Source organism: Pelobates fuscus, chromosome 6 (assembly GCF_036172605.1).
Source record: "Pelobates fuscus isolate aPelFus1 chromosome 6, aPelFus1.pri, whole genome shotgun sequence".
NCBI lineage: Eukaryota > Metazoa > Chordata > Amphibia > Anura > Pelobatidae > Pelobates > Pelobates fuscus.
The window spans coordinates 150,459,801-150,486,967 of NC_086322.1; the positions used below are offsets into that span (position 1 = coordinate 150,459,801).

Sequence of the window (27,167 nt, forward strand, 5' to 3'; positions counted from 1 at the left end):
GTACACAACCCTCACACTGTTAATGATAAGGGTATGTGCATTCCCAGACACAATCCTCTACCAGCCCCCATTCCTCACTTTTATTATTATTTTTATTATTGTAGCAAAGCTAACGGTTTGCTCACACACTGCCCCTGCCATAGCCCCACCTTGGCTCCCTATCAGTTCCCCTTTGGCAGTGAGGGCTGTGCGGCAGCCAATCCTGGGGACAGGGCTCAGTCTGTGGAGCCTCCGATGATGCTGAGAGGGGCTGCAACTCCAGTAGCTGCTGCCCAATGGTGGGGTGGAGGGTAGGGCTAGCAAGTGACAGGCGTGTGGCTGGGCGGTGCATGGAGGGCTTGGAGGTGGAGGGGGGTCCAGGCTTCAATCCTGCTTGAAGTGAAGGGGGATCAATGAGCTCAGAAAGTTTTTTGTTCGAGCAGAAGGCACCAGGAGAAATCGGCACTGCATTGCCCTGCAGCCCAATCCTGGACAGCCGGGGGATGTACTGAGAGCAGCTCTACATACACTGAGATACCCAGAGCCCTGCGGGGTCTGACTGCCCCTCACTTTGCGGATTACAAAAGAGGCATCATCCAGCCTAGAGAACAAAGTTACCAGACGCTGGAGGGGCTGCTGCTTCTTTACAGGTAGAGCTGGGGTGGGCTGGAGCCCTGGTATGGTGAGAAAAAAGAAAGCTGCGGCAGGCTGCAGGTCCCAGAGCTCCTGTGAGTTGTTGGAGTAGAGGGATCGCATGTGGGGGATGTACAAAGCAGCTCCCTGGACAAAGTGAGCAGCCAAACACTGCAGGAGGGGCCACAAAACCACCCATCATCTCCTCGGGAGGAGACTGCGGGGACCAGGTTGGACCAGGCTGCCCCTGTTTCGACTTCTATAAAGGTGCGTGCATACTAATTAAGTGCAATAATAAAAGGGCTGGTTTCTGGACACTGATACTGACTGTGATTGTGTGGAACTTAGCTGCAGGATGCATTGCTACATCAAGCTCCTGGATGTACAATAGCAATGCTCGTCGATGTTTGGTTTTTAAATGAAGTGCTACCTGGAAACTACGCTAGAACTGTGGAGATAACTTTTTGTTGGGCTGCTGTGTGTGGATTTTTCAGTAACGAACCCAAGGAATTTATGTCAGTCTGGTTTCATCATTTTGAAGAATTGTGAAGATAATAAGGCTTGGAACCATGAGCATTCTTCTCCCTGTAAGGAGTGCATGGTTACATATGTTGCCACTGATGAATTTCTTGACTTTTGTTCTTTTGATGTCAGTGCCTGGGGCTTTTAGTAGCTCTCAGCCCAGGCAGGTCTTTCAAGTACTGGAGGAACAGCCACCAGGGGCTTATGTGGGAACCATCAACACCAAACCAGGGTTCACTTACCGACTTAGTGAATCCCATGCTCTGTTTAGTATTAACTCCACTTCAGGCTCTATTCACACTACCTCCACCATCGACAGGGAGAGCCTGGCCAGTGATGTTGTTAACCTGGTAGTGCTCTCCAGCCAACCAACCTACCCAACTGAAGTACGCATAACTGTGTTGGACATAAATGATAACTCACCTGTTTTCCCAGAACCCTCTATAATTGTATCCTTCAAGGAAGACACTCAAGGTGGCCGGCAGGTCATCTTGGATACAGCTACTGACTCTGATGCTGGCACCAATGGAGTTGATCACCGTTCCTACCGTATAGTTTCAGGTAACCAGGATGGGCGTTTCAAGTTGGGCATTACAGTAAATCCAAGTGGGGAAGGTGCTTTTTTACACCTAATGTCTCAGGGTCCCTTAGACAGAGAGACCACTCCATGTTATTATCTTCTTGTAGAGGTGGAAGACAAAGGCTTGCCCAAACGATTAGGCCACTTGCAAGTCAATGTTACAGTGCAGGATATCAATGACAACCCGCCAGTTTTTAGCAGTTCTCAGTACCAGGCTAAAATTGAGGAGGATGCACCAGTGGGTTCAAGTGTACTAAAGGTTGAAGCTACTGACCGTGATGAGGGGGCTAATGCTGCAATTAGGTACCAGCTGGCAGATGGCACCCCATTCCAAATTGACCCAGAAAGTGGACTTGTAACAATCCGAGAGCCACTGGACTATGAAAGCCGTCGACAATATATCCTGAGTATCCAAGCTAAAGATCTGGGCACCCCACCATTGACTGGTCGGGCAGAGGCGCTGGTACGTCTAATTGATGTAAATGATAATGACCCTGTTGTGAAATTTCGCTATTTCCCCGCCACTTCCCGATATGCATCAGTAGATGAAAATGCACAGGTTGGTACAGTAGTGGCTTTACTTACTGTCACTGACTCAGACTCTCCAGCTGCCAATGGTAATGTCACAGTAGCTATTTTGGGAGGCAATGAACAACGTCACTTCGAAGTGCAAACTTCCAAAGTTCCCAACCTCAGCCTTATCAAAGTAGCTAGTGCTCTGGACCGTGAGCGCATACCTTCTTATAACCTAACTGTAAGTGTATCAGACCAGGGTCATCCCAGGCCACGATCATCAGTGGCTAGCTTAGTGATATATGTCAATGATATTAATGACCACCCTCCAGTCTTCCAGGATTCACACAGTAAAGTAGAAATAAGTGAAGACTTACCTCCTGGGTCATATATCTGTGGTATTTCTGCCACAGATGGAGACACAGGACTAAATGCCAACCTACGATACTCTATAGTGTCCGGAAACAAATTGGGATGGTTTTCCATTAGTGAACACAGTGGACTGGTAACCAGCAACTCTGCCTTAGACCGTGAAATAGCACCGCAGCTGCTGCTCAACATTAGTGCCCAGGACCAGGGGCCACAACCTAAAACAAGTTATGCCACACTTCTTGTAAGCCTACTAGATGTCAATGATCAAAAGCCCACCTTTACTGGTCTCCATTCCAGTGAACAGCACTGGTTGTCAGTACCAGAAAATTGCTTGATTGGCACAGAATTAATTACACTGAGGGCAGTTGATGGGGATTTGGGCGATAATGGCACCATCCGCTACTACTTTGATGCTGACAATCCAAACCAGTGCCAGGGACTGTTTCGTCTAGATCCAATAAATGGCCGTCTCAGTACTCGTTCTGAGCTGGATAGGGAGCAGCAAGAAAATTGCTCTTTAATGGTTCAAGCAAGTGACCTTGGCACCCCACCCTTGTCTTCTACTGCCAAGATAACTGTTACTTTGTTGGATATAAATGACAACAGCCCAGTGTTCTATCCAGTGCAGTACTTTGCCAACATTCAGGAAAATGAACCACCTGCAAGTTTTGTGGCTTCTGTTACAGCTGCTGACCCTGATCAAGGCATCAATGGAACAGTTGCATACTCTATCAGAGCTGGGGATACCTCCAAATTTCAGATCAATGCCGAGACAGGTGCAATATCTACAAAAGCAGCTCTTGACAGGGAGGAAAAAACTGCTTACCAGTTACAAGTAGTGGCTACAGATGGTGGGGGTCTCCAATCACAAAATCATGCTATAGTCACCATTACTGTACTGGACACACAAGACAACCCCCCATCATTCTCTCAGGATGCATATAGTTTTGTCATGTTTGAAAATGTGGCTGTAGGCTATAATGTAGGTACTGTTTCAGCTACCACAATGGATCTAAACACTAACATCACTTACCTTATCACCACAGGAGATCAGAAAGGGGTGTTTGCTATTGATAAGGTTACAGGTCTAATTACAACAGCAAGTGTAGTGGATAGAGAAGAGCAAGACTTTTATCATTTAAAAGTGGTGGCCAGCGGCGGGGCTATAACTGGAGAGGCTACCGTAAATATCACAGTCAAAGACTTAAATGACAACTCACCTCATTTTCTTCATGCAGTGGAAAGTGTTAATGTGGTAGAGAATTGGAAGGCTGGCCACATTATTTTTCAGGCCAAGGCAGTAGACCCAGATGAGGGTATCAATGGCATGGTAAGATACAGCTTAAAGCAAAACCCTCTCAACGTGTTCTTTGTCGATGAATTTAATGGAGCTGTGAGCATAACAGGAGCACTCGATGTCAACGCAGGCTCATATCAGGTAGAGATTTTAGCATCAGATAAGGGTGTGCCACAGCTTTCTTCTGGTTTTATTTTAACTGTTTCTGTACATGATGTCAATGATAACCCTCCTGCGTTTGATCAGCTGTCATATGAAGTAACCCTTCTAGAATCAGAACCTGTAAATTCAAGATTTTTTAAGGTACAAGCTACTGACAAAGATTCTGGGGTAAATGGGGAAATAACATATAGTATCATGGATGGAAATTTAGGAGATGCATTTGGCATATTCCCAGATGGCCAACTCTATGTAAAGAGTGAACTTGACAGAGAAGTTAAAGATATTTATGTTTTACTTGTGGCTGCTTCAGACAGGGCAGTGGAGCCCCTGAGGACAACAGTAAATGTTACAATAATATTGGAAGATGTGAACGACAACAGGCCTTTGTTCAACAGCACCAATTATGTCTTCTATTTTGAAGAGGAATGCAGTGGGGGGTCATTTGTGGGCAAGATATTTGCTGTGGATAAGGACTCTGGGTCTAATGGGGAAATTATGTATGCCTTTGAAACAGTGCAACCTGATTTTGAACTGAACACAATTACTGGAGTAATCACAAGCACTCATAAATTTGACAGAGAGGCTCTTATGAGACAAAGAGGGGCGGCAGCTTTTACTCTCAAAGTGGTCTCCACAGATATGGGCTTGCCAAAGCCACTGAAGGATCAGGCTACTATTCAGATTTACATTAGAGACATAAATGATAATGCTCCAAAATTTTCAAAAGATATGTATCAAGCCAGCATATCAGAATTAGCAGCAAACATGACCCAAGTTTTAAGAGTTTCTGCCTCTGATGTAGATGAAGGGAACAATGGATTAATTACCTATTCTGTGATTAAAGGTAATGAAGAGAATCATTTCTCCATTGACAGTGGTACCGGCCAGGTTACATTGGTGGGCATGTTAGACCATGAAGCAACCGCCTCTTATTCCCTTGTCATTAAAGCAGTGGACTCTGGGTCAGTTCCTTTAAGTTCAACGTGCACTTTAAGCATTGATGTTCTTGATGAAAATGATAATGCCCCTTCTTTTCCCAAATCTGCTTTGTTTGTGGATGTTTTAGAAAACATGAGAGTTGGGGAACTGGTGTCTTCTGTCACCGCCACAGACTCAGACACAGGTGACAATGCTGACATTCAGTATAGCATTACAGGGACTAACAACCATGGAACTTTTAGCATCAGTCCTAACACAGGCAGCATATTTCTAGCCAAAAAGCTGGACTTTGAAACCCAGGCGTTATTCAAATTAAACATTACAGCTAAAGACAATGGTAAGCCTCCTCGTTCCTCTACCATGTCAGTGGTCATCCAGGTGAGAGACTTCAATGACAACCCACCTAGCTTCCCTGAAGGAGACATCTTTAAATCAATAACAGAGAATATCCCTATTGGTACATCAATTCTGGCTATTACCGCCAGCGACCCCGACGCAGACATTAATGGGGAGCTTACTTATGCTATCATTCATCAAAAACCAAGGGGCAGTCATTTTGTTATTGATGAGCAGCGGGGTACAGTTTACACCAATGCAGAAATTGACCGTGAATTCTCTAGTCTCTTTGAACTGACTGTGAGAGCCAGTGACCAGGCTGTTCCTGTGGAGACAAGAAGGTATGCCTTCAAAAATGTCACCATCTTAGTCAGCGACCTGAATGATAATGTGCCCACCTTTGTATCCCAAAATGCTTTTCCAGCAGATCCCACCCTGGCTATCGGCTCAGTTCTGACTGCTATTACAGCTTTTGACCCAGACGAGGGTCCAAATGGGGAAATCGAGTATGACATTATTAATGGGGATACCGAGACCTTTATTGTAGATCGTTATAGTGGGGACCTCAGAGTAGCTTCACCTCTGGTACCATCACGTCTAATCTACAACCTCATAGTGGCTGCTACTGACTTAGGGTCCGAAAGGAAGGGGAGTACGACTGAGTTGACCATCTTTCTACAGGGACTCGATGGTCCAGTGTTTTCTCAGCCTAGATACATAACTATTGTGAAAGAAGGGGAACCCATTGGGACAAATGTGATTTCCATTGAAGCTTCTAGTCCCCGTGGCTCAGAGACTATGGTGGAATATTTTATTGTGTCTGTGAAGTGTGAAGGCAAGACTGTTGGGCGGCTATTTACAATTGGGAGGTCTACAGGTGTCATTCAAACTGCTGCAGTGCTAGACCGTGAGCGTGGGGCTCGTTTGTACCTGGTGGATGTCTATGCCATAGAGAAAGAGACTACTTTCCCCAGAACACAGAGAGCAGAGGTAAGCCCTTCTTTTTTTACTGTCCGACTCAGCTGTTGTATGCATAATTACTAATCTTGGGGTAAATTCGAAAAGTACAGATTGATTGCAAAGTTATACAAGTGGAGCAATCACTATGGCAACCATTTGAACGTTACTGTTGATTGTTCCACTTTTATAATTTTACCCCATAAAAGTTCTTTATTCACATACACCAGTATCATTAGTCAATTAACTTACATGTGCATCAGATTGCAGGTGGATGGCTATATTTGTAATGTTTGCTTTAGCTTGAAACTTTTATTTTCTTTGTGCAAAACATCTGAGGAGAATATAGTCAAGTACAGTGAAATAATACACCAATCCTTTTTTTTTTGTTAAAATGTGTTTACTTTGTAGGTAAATGGTTACACAGATCTGTGCTGGACAGCTCAGAAATACATCAATTGGTCCTTTGAATTTACAGTGTGTTTTCCTGTATATCTAATCTGTACTACATAATCAAATCATATCTAAAAATATTGGATACATAGAAAGTAATGAAATGCTGTACACTACAGGTATTATAAACAAAAATAAGTCATTACAGCTAAGCTTTCTCGCGATCTTTCCTCTGGCTGAGATTGATGGATGTTTTAGTAGGTCATTACTGTAAGGATTATGGGCAGTGAAGTTATTGTGCTTCTTCAGCAATTTTCAGCTTAAATATTTTTAGTCTGAGTAGAATGAAAACAATTATTAAATGTAAAGGGTTCATTCACTAATTTGAGAATTAGCCACCTCTAAAAAATTGCAAGTCTGCATTACACACTTTTCATGAGAGCCCTCTTAAAAATGAAAATAAAACTCCCAGCTGTAGAGGCAAGATACATGCAGGATCTTTAAATGTCCATGTGTGAAGATGTACCATTGTTGGTATGGACAGGGAGTAGAATATTCCTTGAATGTGGCAGACATATGATTTAAAGGTATTTCTACTTCATGCTGATTGACAGCACACAAAAAGTCCTACTATATGTAGCAGTCACATTCTGTAGGACAGAAATCAGATAACCAGCAAAGGTAGTTCCTTTAGGATGTCTCTTTGACAATAAATGGATTTAAACTGAATTATAACTGCGGCACAACTTTTCATGCATTACCTATCAGCACGTAGAAGAGCTATGTATGGTTAAAATATTGTGGTTATAACAACGCTATATAATGTATAATGTGTTATTAAAAGATCGATCCGCAGGTATTGAAGTAGGTTCAGGTGAAGAAGGTTTAGCACTCTAGAAAATTTTTTTGAAGTAGAGTTGGCCTAAAGGTATATCCCCAACTCTTGCAAACTACAAGTCATAAAGCTGAGAGAGTGACATAGAAGTTGTAATTCTGCCACAGCTGGGGATGTACTTCCAGGCCAGCCCAGTCTTAATGTATTCATGTCAGCTGAGCACCATGGGAGTTGTAGTTCCACCACAGATTGATAGCCCCCTAATCCCCAATTGTCCATGTTTGGATTACATTCATTGGCTGAGTGTGTCAGTTGACAGGCTCAGTCAATGAATGCGCTCCAAACTCTGACAAGATTGATATTGCCAAGTGTAACTTTTGCCATATGAACAGCAAGTGGCCAGGCCACGAATGCATGCTGTGCCTGTCCTGTAAATGTTCTTTTGTTTTAGGAAACATTGTTTTCCCATGACACTTGCCAATGCTAATAGTTTATTCTTCTAGACTGCTAAGGTTTTCCTTTCCTCTTTATTGCTAGTAAAGGGACATTCCTTTGCCTAGCTCAATCATTATGAACATTGTGTGGTCTTAGAAAACAAAAACAAAAAATATCATGCCAGGTTAATTAATGGAACACATTATGCTGCTCCTTCTGTAGATAACATGATTTAAGTAATATGTGCCTTCTTAGAGTGGAGTTTTTTCTTATTATACTTATTATACGTACTATACTGCCTACTGGCCCTTCTACAAGCAAGGCATGGTTTATATTGGTTAACCAAACCTCAAATGAAAAACAAATGTTTTCCTATTCAAGCATATTAGGATCTGTTGCACTTGGAAGCTGGTGTTTATATATGTATGGCTTCTTTCCTTGGGATAAAATGCCTCTCTCAATTAACAATAGAATTGATTGTGCACCTTTGATAAATATGTGCCTGTATGTATATATATATATATATCCCTGTATTCTGGAAAAGGTACACAATATATGCACAGATACACAGTGATTGGGAGCAGAAGCAGACCACAAGAATAAGTGAAACAGTTGACAGTTCAGAGATCACAGTCTATGTCTCCCTCTTCATTTTTGGTAATTCATGGTCTATGTAATGTCGCTTCATTTCGCGCTGTTTAGGGGAAGGCAGTGAAGCAGCTCTTTCATGGAACTTTATAGTTAAAGGAACACTCTAGGGTTAGCAATACAAACGGTATTCCTAACGCTTTAGTATGTCGCTGTCCCCATTAGTTCTTTAGTTCCCCACCCTAATGCGCATAAAAGAGTTAAAAAACATTGTAATACTCACCATAATTGTAGCGCTGTATGGGTTCTGTATTGCTCTCCTCCTCCAGCTGTGTCATGTCGATGGAGGAACCTAACGCCCACATTAGAGCTTCCCTGTAGAAAAGCATTGAATCATTGCTTTCCTATGAGGATTTTGAACACGTTGGATGTTCTCATGCACAGAGTAAGGACATCCAACTGTGTGAGAAACCAGGAAGTGTCTCTAGTGGCTGTCTGGATGTTTTACTGCAACGATTTTACTTGCAGGATTAAGAGGGCAGAGAAACTGAGCCCAGACCACTTCAATGAGATGGAGGAATATTGGATCAAAATAATGACTGTCTCTATTCAATAGAAAAAACTTGGGAGCAGTGCAGCCATCAGGGAGGTACAGGTAGTACACATTTGCCCAACCTTGCTGGGTTGTATTTAGCACTGAGCAGTGTTTGTATGTTTGAATATAAGCATATTATATTTGTATGATCTATGTGTGTGAATGTAGGAATGTATTTGTGTCTAGTGTTGTGCTGTGCGTTTTTATATACTGTTGCCATATAAAAGCAGTCGTTTGCTTGTGTGTAGTGTTTGCCTTTTTAATGTAGGAGTGTGTCTCAATGTAGTTTAGATGTTTAAATGCAAGGGTGTATTTGTGTGTAGTATTGAAGTTTGAATGCTGAGATGTATGCACATATACATATGCAATGCCACACACACCAATACACATTCACACACATATACACACAATGACACACAACCGGATACACAGACGCACAGATGCACACACAGACACACATACAGATACACAGGTAAAGACATGCAGATACATAGAAACACTGACACACAAATAGGTACACAGACACAGTAATACTAATACAGATACACAGATACACACAGTGACACATATTCAGATATGCAGACACACACAATGACATACATGTAGATACAGACACATACAATGACACTCATATAGATACAAACACTGACACATACAGATACACACACTGACACACATGCAGATGCACAAATACAAAAACTGACGTACATACAGATACATAGACACACATACAGACTCACAGATAGATACACAGACACAAATATACAGATACACACAGATAGATATACAGACACACTGATAAATACTCTGACAGACATACAGGCATACATGCTAAATTTACACATTTTAAGCCACCCTCCTGTTTCCTATGTTCTGGGTACAGAAGGGTGGCATTCCTGGGGTCCAGTAGGCTGACTGAGGCTATTGGGAGTCTTTGGGACTTCACACCCCTCATCTCTGCCTTTTCATCCCATGCGGCTCTGTGTTATTTGGGAGGAAGTGACCGGCTGTCACTTCCTCCCAGCGCTGCCAAGCTTACTGAGGCCTGTCACACTGTATAAAGGCCGCAGCACATAATCGGACACCTGCAAATACTTTGCCATCAGGTGGCCCTAAGTGCTTGTGCCACCCAATGGGCCACTTGAGAGTGCAGGTACAATATTATCTGTTGCAGTCTACACACACTGTAGTTCCGCCACTGTATATAGGGCAATATTATCTGTGGCAGTCTACACATAGAACTATTTGTATGCGCAATACCCTACAACATCTAGAGTCTTGGCATGTAGCTTATGTATCAAATTTAGTGTTCACCACTCCTGTTTTGGGTCCTTGAATCCCATTTTTCCTGCTCTACTGCTAGGTATTGTTTAAGGTGCTCAGGTATATACTTGCTTGTTCAAAGCTCTCACTGAACCAGCACTGCATGTAATAGTTCATCACAGGAGTCTCATATACACAAACCTAAGCCAACATGTTTCATCTGATCACTCAGACTTCCTCAGTCCAGGGTTCATTCTTTTTTTTTTTTACGGTATCTGTCATTTAAAGGGATAGTGCACACCTTTTTATTGTACTTCTGCTGCAAAGAGTATATAAACTCTTTTGTGGTTTGCTCGCTTTATTGAGTTTTAAAATATCAACGCCATACAGATCGCAATGGCTAATGTCCAATTCACTCAGTATTTCAAGACCCTTTTTTTTACTGAGATTAATAGTTTGGATTTTTAGTAGGAAACAGAGGTGGCGTCATACTTTTTAAAATCTAAATAAAACAGCTTTTGTTCATTTTAGTATTAAAACTAATTAAGCATAAAAACACAAATAGAGTCCGATAGCGAGTTCTGGTGACATCTGCAGAATGTAGGCTAAAATAATCAACTTGTGGAAAAAAATGTCCAATTCAGGGAACTTGTTTTTCCAATTTTACTATTTTGGCCTACAATTTGCCAGTTGGTTGTCATCTAACTTCTGCTTCTTTAGTAAATAGCCATCTCTTAAGCACACCATTTACTGCAATATTTGAACTAAAATTATTTTTATTTTAAAATGCCTTTTAAAGAGAGGATGCCCAAATAATTGCCCAGTAATAGTGATATGTCATTTTATCATATTGACTGAGTTGAATATTTCTTCTAACTGTTCAGTTTTGTACGTTTTTATGTAAATGTTGCTGGTAGTCAACCCATCATAACCCATCATAACTCCCTGCTGCTCACCATCATCATTAACCAAATAGTGTTGACATTATCCAGATATCAGACTTAGCCATAACACAAACACACAGTGGCTGGGTAAAACGGTCTCTGCAAAAATAAAAATAAAAGGTTTTGTTTTTTTACTGTATTTATGTTTTAATATGCTATGCAGCGGGATCGCTGAAATTATGTTGTAATTTTGCAAATATGAAATGTACATTTAAGTCAATTCCAGCAATTTTGCAAATTGAAATCATTCTGATGTAGACAGTATGCATGTTAGTGCGGCCAAATCTAATACTTTTATTAAGCAAATTGAATTTGAAATCCTGTTTTTGTTAGTTTTTCTTGTACCACAGTGAAAAAGTTAAAGGAACAGACAATAACCAGTGAATACTTTTTTTTTTAATTATTTGATTTCTGAGAATATTGTTTCCATGTGTCTATTGGTTTTAATGCTTAAAAATTATATATTTTCTTGATTCACACAATCTATATTTTATTTTTTAATCCCTTAAGGACCATTGATGTGCCTTGCATTTCATTATATCAAGTCCTTTTGCGATTCTATAATTGGTGATATTATTTAGTTACACCAAACCTTTATATCATAATGCCCTAGTAAGCATTACTAATTGGGTCCCTGCCCTATTGTAACTCTATGAAACAAAATTAAACTTACCTGGATTCCAGACCCTGGGGCTGAGAAGCATTTGATTGGATCGAACTCCAGGCTCAGAATGCATATATGCGCTCTAAGCTGGAAAACAGGCGGATCCAGGGGGTACAATAGGGCAATCAAACACTGCTCCCAATACGCACACACTGCCCCAATACACACACAACACTGCCCCCAATACATACACAAACATATTGCCCCCAATATATACACACTGCTCCCGTCACACCCACACTGCCCCCCAATACACACACACTGCACCTGAATACACAGACACTGCACCCAACTACACGGACACACACTGCCTTCCAATACACGCACACTGCACCCATCACACACACTGCCCCAATACACACACACACACACACTGGCCGCCAATACACACACTGCCCCAATACACACACACATTGCCCCATACACACACTGCCACCCATTCACACACATTACACCCCTCACACACACAATGCCCCCTATACACACACACTGCACCAATACACACAACACACTGCCCCCAATATACACACACTGCTCCCCTCACACCCACACTGCACTGCACCCCACACACATACTGCCCCCAATATACACACTGCCCCAATACACACACTGCACCCCCAATAACACACACATTGCCACCCATACACACACACACTACACCCCTCCTGCCCCATACACATACTGCACCCCTCACATACACAATGCATCCCTATACACACACAGTGAACCCCTTACACATACACTGCCCCCTAATACACACACTCACACTGCCCCCAATATACACACTGCACCCCCATACACACACACACACACTGCCACCCATACACACACATTACACCCCTCCTTCCCCATGCACATACTTCACCCCTCACACACACAGTGCCCGCCTATACACACGCACACACACACTGCACCCCACACACACACTGCTCCAATACACACACACACACACACACACACACTGCCCCAATACACACACTGCACCCCCAATAACACACACATTGCCACCCATACACACACACACACTCCACCCCTCCTGCTCCCAGACACATACTGCACCCCTCACACACACAATGCATCCCTATATACACACACTCACACACTGCACCCCTCACACAAACACTACTGTCCCTATTCCCTACTAGTGTTCCTATTCCCTGGGAGGTCACCATGGCACTCCTAGCACCATAACCACCTGTAGTGGTTATTGTGCCTGGGTTGTTTCTTTAAATAATCTACCAGCGCCCCTCCCGAGATTAGGTTCTGGATCTGCCCCTGACTGGGGCAGGAGGCATAGTAGAAGCTGATTACGACTGTTGCTAGTGTGCAATGCATGCTGACCACAAATTAAATAATTGCACAGAATTCATGTGTACTAGGAGGGCAGCTAGCCCCCTGCACAAAAGTGCAAATATATCTGTATGTGCTGATTTTCAAGCAGAAACGCTGCACATACAGATTCCTGGCACCATGACAACTTATAAAAGTGATCATGGACATTTAAGTGACCCTTTAACATAAGACATTGCTAATCCCTGTTAAGGGTTAAAGCAGTTCTGCCTAAGAAGATGCAGATTTTCATACTTTACATATTTTTTAGTAATGTACACATTTAATTGGTTAGTTAAAAGTCAATTTGAGTCTGAGTCTGCCAGAGTCTTTGTTCTGAAGAACAGTTTGACATTCCTAAACTATTGTCTCATTGTAAACTAAGGTGAGGAGATTTTCTTCTGCATATTTTCATAAGAGCATTGGTTTCAATGATGTCCTTTAGTACATAGTGATGTATTAAGTTTTTTGCTGCCCTAGACATGTCAAAGCTAAGTGCTCCCTCCTCATATATTTTAGCACCCTCACGCATGTATATTGTACACATGTGTATAAGTAGCCATGTAACTAGTAACACAATCATTAATGCGTACATACTTGGGCACACAATAACACACACAGTCAAATGCAGACATGTCAAGTCACACAGAGCTCCTGAAGGACACTTGATCTTCCCTCAGCCTTCTAGATAACCAGGCAACCCAGCTCTGTCACTGAAGGAAAGTGCATTGCAAACGGCTATTTGTGCTTATGGTGCACTTAGGTTTAATTTGAGGACATTTTAAGATGATGCGAGTGCTAGAGCAGTGCTCAGTGTACGGTCAATAACCAGCCGGGCGCGGAAGTGTACCCAGCCGGGCGCGCATGTGACCCAGGATGATGTGTCCCCATTGTGAGTGGGGATGTTGTCTGTGACACTGCTTGTAGTCATGGGCATGCCCAACCACTGTCCACGCCAACCTGTGCACACTGGAGAATCATTAAGTGTTAATTTTACACTACTTTTATGTGTAGACTGAGTGCTTCAACAGAGCTCTGTATATGGGCAGTGCTGTTGGGCTCAGAACAACAAATATTACCAAGGTGGCTGCTGTCAACAAATTGTAAACCAAATAAGAGAGTGGGGTTAGCGTACATGGGAGAGAACAAAAAATGTTAAAAATGTATGTGTAATTTTTATTATAGTCCCTGTCAAGGCAGCTGTAGGAAATAACCTTAAACCTTCTCAATATTTAGCCAATTTTTTTTTTAACTATATCAACAATTATTTTCGGCTTGATTTGTAAACCAGCCTATCCTGGAATAACTTGATTGTCATGTAATGTGGGATTCCAGTCATATTTGTTTGTGGAAGCTTCAAGGAGCAGGCATTGCATACTATCCAGGTAACGACATCTAAAGCACATTCTGTATCCACATACAGGTGGCCAAGTCCCTTTAAAGTGGAAATCAGGATATCAGATCACCTTAATGTAAGCTGCTTTAGTCTTCAATGGTTTATGTATGAATTTCATTGCTTACTGATCCTTTTTTTTACAGAATTTGACAATTGTTCTGAAACAGAAATAGGAAACTAGTGGAACTATGCCCATAACTGTACTGTGGACACAGCTTGCTGGCAATTCATATGGGATGAACAAACTGTCATTTTAATAAAATGATGGCTACAGGCTATTGTCTACATTTGATTGATTACAGCCCTGAAGTGCCCTTTTTATAAGTGTTCACCTACATATGGGGTCCCATATATAGGGTGCAGCATATGCGTGTGCAAATGTATAACAGTGCCTTAGGTAATGTGGGAGGCTCTGTCCTCAGAGTTCTTTTCAGTACACTGAGCCCATAGTTTCCAAATTGCAATTTTAATGAGGGGTGCTTAGAAAAAAAAGTCACATTTCAGTGCTGTGTTTGGTAAGATGTTTTCTCAGTACAGTGGTGAATGAATGTTTTTTGTTTTTTTATAGCGCTTTCATGAAACCCCTACCATAGCCCATAACATCTCTTGCCGTTTTGTGACATTCTACAAACTACTAGCCGGCAATTCGGACGTCAGCTACTGTTAACCCCCATCATGCTTATCCAACGTTTTGATGGAGTATTATAGAAGTCCCTCCATACCCATTTCTATGTTTCCCTGAAAAGCATTTATAATAGTAATTCTTGCTATACAGAATAATTTTAAGATGATTCACACAAACATATACAAGCATTAGGGTTAACCGTTTGAGTGCTAGAGTTGTAAGCCGTTCAGAGTGGATAGTGAGATTCCTTTTGGCACATACATTTTTTTCAATCAGCGTGACACTGCGTTACAGACCAAATAGACAATCGGGCAGGGAGGAGTTAAAATTTCCTTTTGTAATAAAATTACAAGGCAAGAGGAAGCCATGCTCTTCCTGTTTAATTGTTCTATTCATTAAATTCTTTTTTTTCCCCTTTAACATAGTATATGATAAACTTGCTTGTTACAGTTGCTACTTGCCAGTGTCAGGAAGGTTAAAGAACCTCAGGTACTGCAAGTGTTCGGGACTACAATTCCCAGCATGCTCAGGCAGCCACATTTGTATTTTGTGACTGTGATAGAGTGCCGATGTTTTAATGGTATCATGTGGGAATTCTGAAAATGAGCAGAAATTTTATGTAATGAGTTTCCCAAGTAAAATCAATTTGTGACAAGTCAACAGACACTGTCCTAGAAGTCACTGAAAGGGCCAGACACTTTGAGATTTGTATCACCTGTAGTCACGTTGTTTTTGTGATTTATTACCTAATCGACGAGTTGTGGTGCATTTGCATTAAACTGAAACATCAGGCCATTAATGAAAAAAATTGAAATTGGAGAATATTCTCAGCCTAGCTGTTTTAGCCTGAGCTTAGAAATATTGTCTTCAATTCATATCATAATGAATAAGACTCATAACATGTTTAGGTTCATAAATGAAGGAACACTCATCAGACCATTACCACTGCATTTTTTGTAGTGGTTATGGTGCATGTACTTTTTGATGCAGTCCCTCTAATTTTTCTTTACCTCCAGACAGATGTACTGTTTTTGCCTTTGAGATTTTATTTTAAAATATTTTTATATCCATTGACAAAATAATGATTTCAAAGGCTTTGACAACATTGCTACATTGCTACATTTAAAAAGTTTATTTTATTGTACTCTCTTTAATTTATGTATTTATTTTATTTTTACATTCAAAGATTTCCAGGGTTAATTACTAAACACTGGATTTCGTCTGGATAAGTATTATTCAGTCGGAAGCCTTCAGGCTCTAATTTAAAATCATTGCGTTTCACATCCAAACCCTATAGGCCGGTGCGACACTATTCTGCACCCTAGACAAGACCAACTACTTGCACCATCCACCCCCCAAAAAAAATGACAACTTGGTGTGTCCCTTTCTCCCCAATCTCATTGTGTATAGGGTTTTCCTCAATCCAAGGCCCTTTGTGTGTCTGTTCCCCCCAGCCACTTTGTGGGTCTCTTTTTCCCAAACACCTGTGTGTGTCTCTTTCTCCTCCCCAGCCCATTTGTGTTTCTCTTTCTCCCCCCACCACCTTTTTGTGCCTTTGTCCCCCTTTAGCCCTGCTGTGTGTTTCTTTCTGGCAGCTTGATCGGGCAGCAAGGAGGCTGCGAGGGAGCAGTAATCTTCCTGCATTCCTTGCTCTGCTCCCTCGCGTACTGATTAGTGATGTCGGTAGACGGAATATGAAGTCGCCCTGGCATCACTACAGAGGGCGCGTGAGGGAGCAGAGTAAGAATTGCAGGATGATTAGAGAGTAGCCTCACTGGACCACAGAGAAAGGATCCACTCAAACTCTCCCAAAGATAGGGAGACTCGATGGACTTTTATTAAAATAAAAAAATATATATAACAATAATTTGTGAGTGAGGAAATGTGTGTTTGACTATCAGTATTAGTGTGAGTGTGTTTTTCTGTCTGTGAGTGTGTATTTGTCTGTCTGTCAGTGAGTGTGTCTGTTTAGGTGATTCCCCCTCTAGTTGATCCTGCGTCCATGATTGAAAAGGCGAAAAGCCTACAGGAACACCAGAATCACTACATTAAGATGGTTCTGGGTTCTGATAACTAAAGTAGCCTTTTAAGAATTGCAATTTTTGTCATCTAAAATGAAACTTTGTTAATCTAAAAAAAATGGTTCCTAACTTTTTTAGCTGGCTCCTAGATTCCAAGCAAATTTGTCAACTCCTGCCTTTGACTGATATGGTGTCATATTAACCCCATCGGCTTTTTTTTTGCGTTTTACATTTTTTTTCCGATGTGGGTTTGGCTAGCCAGCACCTGGTTAACCCTCATGCCGTGATTTTTTTTTTTTAACCATTTAACTGTAGTCTGCTGGAATTGCTAATGGACAAAGAGTTTTGAATCCGTACAGCACTTTTAGGCTTGGCTGTAAAATCCAAACCATGTTAAATAGTTTGTACATTGTCTGGATTTTAGAGAATCCCTGTACAGAACTAGATTGTTGTGTCACATTCGGTATAGGCCGCAGGGATAGGCAACCTTCGGCTCTCCAGATGTTTTGGACTACACCTCCCATGATGCTTTGCCAGCATTATGTGTGTAAGAGCATTATGGGGGATGTAGTCCACAACATCTGGAGAGCCGAAGGTTGCCTATCCCTGGTATAGGGTCATTCAGACTTCAGTACACACCTCCCAACAAATATTAGGTCGCCACTGGAAGAGAGGTAAAGGGGGAAGGCCTGTGTCACAACTGTGTCTCTTGGTCCACCCACAAAGTGGATGCCCTAGTGCCCTTATAATAATGCAAGCACGTCTGTTGATGTACTCGCACTGTGATTATTGGGGAGAATTTTCTGGTAACCCCAAAAGTGGCAGGACAGGACCCAAAAACTATCCTGCCGAATTAGGGACTGTTGTGAGGCATGTCAGTGAATAACCCTGTTATACTATCAACTGTATCAGTGTAGGACTAGGAGCTAATATCAATAGCCAGAAAAGTCATCGAATTGTATATTTCTTTTAATTTTTATATTCTTTGGATATTTAGGAGACACATTTAGAAAGAATCTTCAATTTAAAAGAGGTTATATAAATTATTCTAACCTCTTCTTTTTTGGTGTGACTTTTGCAGGTTGGAACCAAATCTTGGTGTTTGTAGTATAGCACAGTATTCCTTCTCGTACTCAGAACTGTTTCATCTTGTTTTGTATGCTTGGGTGACACACTGCGGGAATAGTCTGGGCATTTTCTTCTGGGCACAGTATTCAAATGAACAAACAGTTAGCTGCTTCCAGCTTTGCTATTCCCAGGGATTCCCTAATCCTTTTAACCTTACTTCATGGCAAGGCTTATACAGCTTAACCTGAGAAAGGAAGTGCAAACTTAGGAGATCTAACTGAGGGCAAGTTCTCTGCCTTTTGAAGACTTATTAGTATGGTCGCAGTGAAGATTGAAAACATGAATCTCGTGTGCTAATTGTAGAGAACAATAAGAGACACCCTTATCTGTAACAGCCATCTGAGTTCCTACAGTTAAACATACATAACTCTCTCACAAGTGATTTTACCCCACACCTAATATTCTATTTCAGCACCGTCATGTCTATCTGTTCTTTTATATATACATATATTTTTTTTTCTTCGCTTTTTTATTTTAAAATAAAAATAGAACGGTTGCTTTATCAGACTCTTAAAACTCTGGCAGTACTTTTGAATAAAAATATGTTAATGAAATTTTGTCCTTTCAATGTCAGAAAGGTTTCTGTAGGTGTCAATCCCTTACGGGCTAATATTGTCTTCAATTTATTACACCCATATATTATTTTTAAAAATATAAAAAATATATATTTTTTGTACTCACACATTGAAGGATCTATGTATTTGGATTTTAAGCAACCTTTTGGGTTTAAGTCACTCTACATTGTTCCTTTATTATTTCTAAAAACGTGAATGGTTGCTATTCAGCTGGCAATAGGGAAAGAATACAGAAGTGCAAAGCCAGGCCATAAATTCTTATGCAGGTCTAAACAGCCATAAATTATTTCCTGTAATTTAGCAATGGTTGACGCCACTTCTAACCACCCGCTGCGGTGAAAAATCTATGTTTTCTTCTGTTTTTGCTACTGAGCCAGTAATTTAGTAAATGAGGTAAACAAAAACTGCTTAATACAACAAAATACGACTGATTCATGTCTGGATTTAGTTTTTGTCTGGGATTATTATGACCTTTCTATGGGTTTAGCCTGTTTAATAATAGTTTGGTAAAATAAATTGGGCATGTTTAAAATAAATAACCTTTACCATGTAAAAATATTCAGGGACCACATAGAGACAACATTTTTTTTCAAGGTAATAAACTAAAAACCCACAGCTTGTATTGGAGAGGTATATCACTTTATAAAACAAATAATATTCACAAGCTAGCCTTGGCTATGGTCTTATTCTCCTTACTGATTTATGTGTGGTTTCGATACCATATTAAGAGTTGATATTGCTAGTTAAAAAAAATAAAAAATTCTATTAATTTAATGTTTTGTAGCTCAACAGGTAACTGACGAGTTAAAGAGTGACCCAGGTACCTCTAAAATGAATGTGCCCTAATTTGTAAACAGATTTTTAAGAAATTAAAGAAAGGTTTAACCCCTTAAGGACCAAACTTCTGGAATAAAAGGGAATCATGACATGTCACACATGTCATGTGTCCTTAAGGGGTTAAATGAGTAGAAAAACGTTGTATACATGTGTAGCCCATATCCAACCATCTGGGATTTGTTCACTAAACACTGAATTGTATCAATTTGAAAACAAATTGCAAAATTTTGTTAAAAATAGCCAAGCTGTGTTTTTTTCCAAATGAGCATTTTTTGCCTTATTTGTTTTTAGTATGGCTTTCAGTGTTAGTCTCATTTTATGTTTTATGGATAAACTTTATTATTAAGACTACCGAAATATGGACCAGCTGCATCTCATTTTAAAACATTGTAAGCAATTTCAAAGTGAAAGTGCTAAGTGAGTCCTTGTGCCGCTGTCCTCTTTCTCAGATATTTGGACCTAAATCTTTTTTTACAAGCTCAGATGGAATTGTCATGAACAATGCATCGCCAGCTGCCTGTAACAATGCATTGTGAGTGTGTGCATAAAACCTTCTGATGGCTGCATGCGTTGCTAGGCCTTGTAAATGTCCACTTTTTCTGACAGCCCAGATTGATGCTCGGAATTCATGACATAGGGATGTACCAGGGACTATGCACTTCATGTTTTGCTGACTTGACATTTGGGGTTTGTTAACTAAACAATGACTTGTGCCGAACTTAGAAGCATCTTGCAAAGTACTGGTTATTACAACAAAGTAGGCAAATTTGTAGTGTCATCTCTCATCTGATGATAAATCAAAGAGTAGCAAATGGAGACCTGTAAATGCTTTAGTTATTTTGATAGAATTTGCCCTCCCAAACTGTACTATTTTAACCCTTTATTTTCGAGGTATATTAAGTAATATATGATTTTTGACAATGTTGAAAAAAAAAAAGGCGACAGTGAAAGTGTTCTTTGTAGTGCTGGGTCAATATTAAAGGATCAATATAGTGTCAGGAAAAAAAACTTGTTTTCCTGACACTATAGCATCCTTAGGACCCCACCCACCCTCAGGGTCTCCCTCCCTTGGCGCTGAAGGGGTTAAAACCCCTTCAGCCACTTACCTTTATCCAGCACCGGGCTCCCTCGGCGCTGGTGACCTCTCCTCCCCCACCGACGTCATGCTTTCCTATGGACGTTCTGCACGCTGGATGCGAATTTCGCATCCATCGTCGCAGAAGCGCCTCTAACGGCTGTCAGGAAGACAGCCACTAGAGGTTGGATTAACCCTGCAATGTAAACATAGCAGTTTCTCTGAAACTGCTATGTTTACATCTGAAGGGTTAAAACCTGGGGACCTGGCACCCAAACCACTTTATTGAGCTGAAGTGGTCTGGGTGACTATAGTGTCTCTTTAATGATAACACGGAAAGCAATCATTATAAAAAGCTTATGCAATTATTTTACTTTAAATTGTTCTTGAAGAATGTGAAAGTTTGGTGTCAATACTTATATGATCCACAGGGGGCAGCAAAAGATACTCTGTCTTGTTTGTTTCCACTATGGATTGCAGTAGTAGTAGTCATTTTTTCCTCATCTAGGGACAATAACACTATTTGCTAATTTGCCAATTTCTTAGCTGCATTATATATATATTTGGTGTACAAAATAAAATGCAGATATTAGTGTGACTAGATTAAATCTTCGCTTAGAAACTGTTGAAAGGCATCTGCTATGTTTCTGTCTGCTACAGAACACTTACTCTTTAATCACATTTTCTCTAATTACTATCAGCTATAACTTATTATTTGTTCTGCCCATTCAGCAAAAGACGTCTGTTAAAAATATCATCGAGGACACGAGCCAAATAGTATTAATCTACAGTATTAACTTTCAACAGATTTGTTCCAGTTTAAAGTAGGGAATTTAATCGTGCAGGAGTAGTCCCTTGCTGCATAGATTCTATATACATTACATTGTTCTTTTTTTTTTATTGATACATAGTTTTATGTTTTCAAAAGAGAAATATGTTGTTAGAGATTATCAAACTGATTTGGGCAACTTTAGAATTTGCTTTAAATTGGATTTTGGAGCTGTATAATTAATTTGAGGATTTGTCCCACATTTCACCCAAAAGACGTGCATCAAAATAAGTGATATCAAATGCATGCAAAAAAACAAACAAAAAAAACCCTAAACAAACTAAATAAAGAAATGCATCCTTAAAGGGACACTATAGTCACCTGAACAACTTTAGCTTAATGAAGCAGTTTTGTTGTACAGAACATGTCCCTGCAGCCTCACTGCTCAATCCTCTGCCATTTAGGAGTTAAATCCCTTTGTTTATGAACCCTAGTCACACCTCCCTGTATTTGACTTGCACAGCCTTCCATAAACACTTCCTGTAAAGAGAGCCCTATTTAGGCTTTCTTTATGGCAAGTTCTGTTTAATTAAGATTTTCTTATCCCCTGCTATGTTAATAGCTTGCTAGACCCTGCAAGAGCCTCCTGTATGTGATTAAAGTTCAATTTAGAGATTGAGATCCAATTATTTAAGGTAAATTACATCTGTTTGAAAGTGAAACCAGTTTTTTTTTTTTTTTCATGCAGGCTCTGTCAATCATAGCCAGGGGAGGTGTGGCTAGGGCTGCATAAACAGAAACAAAGTGATTTAACACCTAAATGACAGTGAATTGAGCAGTGAAATTGCAGGGGAATGATCTATACACTAAAACTGCTTTATTTAGTTAAAGTAATTTAGGTGACTATAGTGTTCCTTTAAATATTTGACTATTTTAAACTCTATTTTTCTTTTGGATGCATCCATCATTGTTGTGACCTCTTTTTGTTGACTGTTTTGTATAGTTATAGCTTTTTAAACTTTGTCTAGTATGTTTTATGTACCTGATAGCTTTGAGTGAAATGACTTGAGGCTGGGTTGAAAGGTTAAAGAGGGATATTCAAGTGACACAATTCCCATCAGTGGTGATGAGCAGCAACAGGAAAGGGGAGCCATCAGTTGGCTAAGTAGCCCTGCAAGCTATCTGACCAGATCTATCCAGGTACAGAGCTTTTAGTTTTATGCATGGAAAGAAGAACTGGTGTAGGAATTGGTTTTAATGTAACCCAAGCATATTGAATGCCATTCTTGCATTTTTTGTGTATTCACTGGACTTTATTTTGTGTCTACAGTACGGGTACCCTGAATAAGAAATAACCCAAAATAGGGTTACTGATTAGGATTGGTGTACCAGATCTGGGAAGTTTGAAATTCTAACTAAAGCAAAAACCAAACATACAACAAAAGAACAATGAGAACTAGGAGCAAGTTCAGTTAAAGGTGTGGCTGTTTAGGTGATTAGCCCTGCTACGATTGCGCTGAAAAGTAAATTTTACTCACCTTTTCTACCACGCAGCAACAGTCTCGCCACGGCTGGCCCCGCCTCCATTCTTGATGATCTTGATGCCTCCATTCTTGATGATCTTGATGCCTCCATTCTTGATAAATCTCAGCCAGTACAATGCTTCACCATAGAAAAACTATTGGGAGGCTCTTGGGCATGCATGGCAAATCCCTGCGCTGCGCCAATCAGCATCTCTTCATAGAGGTGCATTATATTCTTTCATGCAGAGCGTGGGGATGCTGAACATAAAGCACTGAAATAAGAAGCACCTCTACTGGCCGTCTGGGTGACCACTAGAGTTGATACTAGGCAAAAACATAAACACTGGGCATTTACAGTGCTAACACTGCATAGGGATGCTGGAGACACCAGAAATAATGTGACTTTAGTGTCCCTTTAAGTAAAATATTAATGTGTGAAATCCTAGCAGACAGGGAAAATATTTAACTAAAAATATGTGAAAGGCCGATGAATTAATATAAAAACATGTTGACATAGCATAGAGAATTTGTATGCTATGTTAAATAAAATGTGAACTTGTTTAAAATTACATTTTATGTGAAAAAAAATCACCCAAGGTCCTATGCTAATGAAAACCTAAACTTAAATTATTCACTTTGAATTATATGGATTCTCTACATTTATCTTTGAAGTGAGTGATTGAGAATGTCTAGAACTAACAAGCAACACAATTGGTGTCAGATATAGACCAGATGCAAGTAGTTTTCTGCACCAAGTTTTGGAAAACGTATGTGGATAATTTGGATATTGGTTGCACTCTATTAACCTGTAAGTTGACTTCTGAAATTACCAGTGGTTCATGGTATAGAAGACTGGTTCTATTTTTTTACACCCTCTGTGCAAAAATAAATTTAGAAATCTAGAGTATTATACACTGCCTCTTTATACATCTTACACAAACCCTTTTTTACCCTTTTTTACATGCACTACCCATGTACATGGAGTGTGACATCATCACAACAACAGATATGTTCATATTAGATATAAATATGTGCATGCTGAGCTAGTTTGGTTTTCCAAATGTGTATTAATTCATCTCCTAGATCAGGGGCTCCTCAAGACCCACTGACAGTCCAGGTTTTGTTAGTATCTCAACTGGAATAAAACAGGGAAATACATAAATCCTGGACTGTTGGTGGGCAAGTTTGAGCAGGGCCTACTTCACCTCTGATCTCTATCAATATTATTTTATAAGTTCCTGGGAATGCGTACTGAAATATCTGAAACAAGATGGGTTGGATCAGACAGGATATACCACAAAGGGTAGTTGAGAATGACAGGGATACGGTCATGGTGACTTTCAGATCCAGACAGTCAAGCAAGTACCGGCCAACCGACCTAACATCATGGTGGTAAACAACGGAAGACTACAGTGTTGGTGAATGTGGAAATACCCAGTGACCATAACGCCAAGAAGAAGGAAGATAAGAAGGTGGACAAATACCAAGGGTTGAAAAAGGAGCTAGAAAGGTTGTTTAAAGTGAAGGCAGTAGTAGATCACTTAGCCCTTTAACCCCCAAGTTGGGAGCGTGGCTTTAGCAGATTCCAGATGGGACACCTGAGAGCTCTCTCCAAAAGAATGGAGTTCTAGGAACAATTAAGATACTGTGCAGAAACCTAAGATTCCCAAGCATCTAGTACATAATCTGAGAATGAGGAATACACGCATAAAAAAAAAAACCAAAAATACACTGAAAAGGTGAGACAACAAAATATGTATTGTGTATACAGCTGCCTGATGGTTAAATCTTTTCATGAGCCATCATGCAGTGTTTTTGTTAATGAACATTAATATATTTGCAACTCTTATCTTACAATATACTTTATTACTATATATTGCAGTATACATGAAATCCTGCTAAGGTGACACATTGTATGGCACACTTTATTAAATTCTCAAATTTCTTATTTTCTCCAATGTTTTAAGAGTGTGGCAGCTGCACACCGTTATAATAATGTTATTGTTACTTGCCAGGTTAAAGAAAAAATAAAACATTTCAAACCCTTGCAGCATTAATTCCATAGTTTTTAGTTTATGGGTATGTACTTGCATTAAAGTAACTTGCATGTTCTGAATTGAGTTAAAATTCCATTTGTTGGGTGATAATATGTTGTAGCTGTGCAAACTTCAATGATGTCATATTTTGTTCTCACTGTGGGACTGGCTGGAGAACATCAAGAATCCCACAGAGTAATCTCTTTATATAAACAGAATAGAACTGGTGCAGTTCTTTTGTTGTAGTCGGATTGATTAGCATTTTGTACGTGGAGATAACAAGTATGTATCAACTAGTCCCCTTTATATAAAATAACTGTTCCAGAGCTCTAGATTCACTGGTTTTATTTTTCTCCCTTATGGTTGTATGATATTTCATTTTTCTCTATTTAAAGCCAAATCATTCACATGTGTGCTTATGTTGAAAACATAATGTAATTTGTTTTTTAAAGTTTTCTATTTTTTGTTGTGCATAGCTACTCACTAGCATCATCAATGTATTTGAGAGGCAACATGTTAAATTTGTCAGAGTATCATACATTTAGCACACTGCATATTTTAAAATAATAGGTTGAAAATTGGTAGGTAGTGCTTGCTCAGAGCACAGAACAGAAAATATAACGGAGTGAAGCATAAGCAAATCTGCGCAACATGACTACTGCTAAGCGGCCCATTGCTTTCAAGAACAAGATGCACCCAATATGAAATATCTGACACAGTTCCATGGTTAACTAATCCCTCTAAAGTCAGAACACGTTCCCACACAATAGTAACCACAGATGCAGGTGAGAGTAGTTGTCTTTAAAGGCAAGGGTGTTGTTGGGAGATACTCATGAACTGCAGTGGCCACTGCTGCATATGAAAATCACTGATCGCCAGGTAGGCATAAGAATGCAACCCACTGGGCCCCAGGTGATACTGAGTATCCTGCTCATAGAATAGTGGTGATTGTTTTTGATGCCTTTTGTGTCGCCTAAAGTTATGCTCCTTCACCCTCTTGTCGACAGGCCTCATTAAGCTTTGACTAGAGTCTAGGCTAGAGTCAAGTGGGTATTCAGTGTCTGCCATATCGGAGGGTACGCCACTTCTTCAGTGTGTTTGTTAGAGTGTACAGTAGTGCAACAACAGTAGCAGTCTGTGCTGGGATAACTTTAACCAGCGGGGGGGGGGAGGGGGGGATGTAAACTAAAGCGGACTCTGTTAATGGCAAGGAATCTAAGGGCAGAGGGATTGGCCACCTTTCTTTCACCCAATGCTGAGTAGGCTGCAGAATAGTCATGGTCAAACACCGCCAAGCATGCTCAGAACTGCTCCAAAAGTGTCTAGTGAAGTTCACAAGGGTACTTGATTTCTGCAGTCGATGGAAAGTGTACAGTAAATAGATTAAAGTACAACTTTTAATTGTTTCTCTTGAAGTTCTCTCAAAACGCATCCGAACAGCTCTGCAGTTAGGCCCCTCCCCTAATCTAAATATTTTTAAAGCTCTAGCAAAAATTTCACTCATAAATGAGTGCTGTTCTACTATCTGATATGTAACTTTATATCACTCAATTGGAGCTCATTTAGAAATCTAATGGACCAATAACAATGTACTGAGTAAAGTCTTCTGAAGATATAGATAAGGCAGAGGCTGGCTGACTTGGTGGGCAATGGTCCAGGTGCCTATTTGATTGTTCTGTTGTGAAGGTATATTGTACCAGCAATAATTTGGCTGCCATTTTGTCACAAAGTGGCATGATTTAATGCTGTATTTCTAATGGCTGCATCATTTGTGAGCTTTTTCTATGCATCTCTTATTACTAAATTGAAACGGACATTGGATGTGGAGTAGATTAGATTGTGGATT

The 27,167-nt window shown here is 40.3% G+C and overlaps 1 protein-coding gene across 1 annotated transcript in view; it reads left to right on the forward strand.

The window, feature by feature from the left end:
* Positions 1–390: 390 nt before the first annotated feature.
* Positions 391–27,167, forward strand: part of FAT4 (FAT atypical cadherin 4) — a 215,263-nt gene continuing 188,486 nt past the window's right edge. The window contains exon 1 of the mRNA XM_063458418.1: positions 391–6,323. Within this exon, the coding sequence (XP_063314488.1) occupies positions 1,182–6,323 (5,142 nt within the window). The 5' untranslated portion in view covers positions 391–1,181. The remainder of the gene's footprint in view (positions 6,324–27,167) is intronic.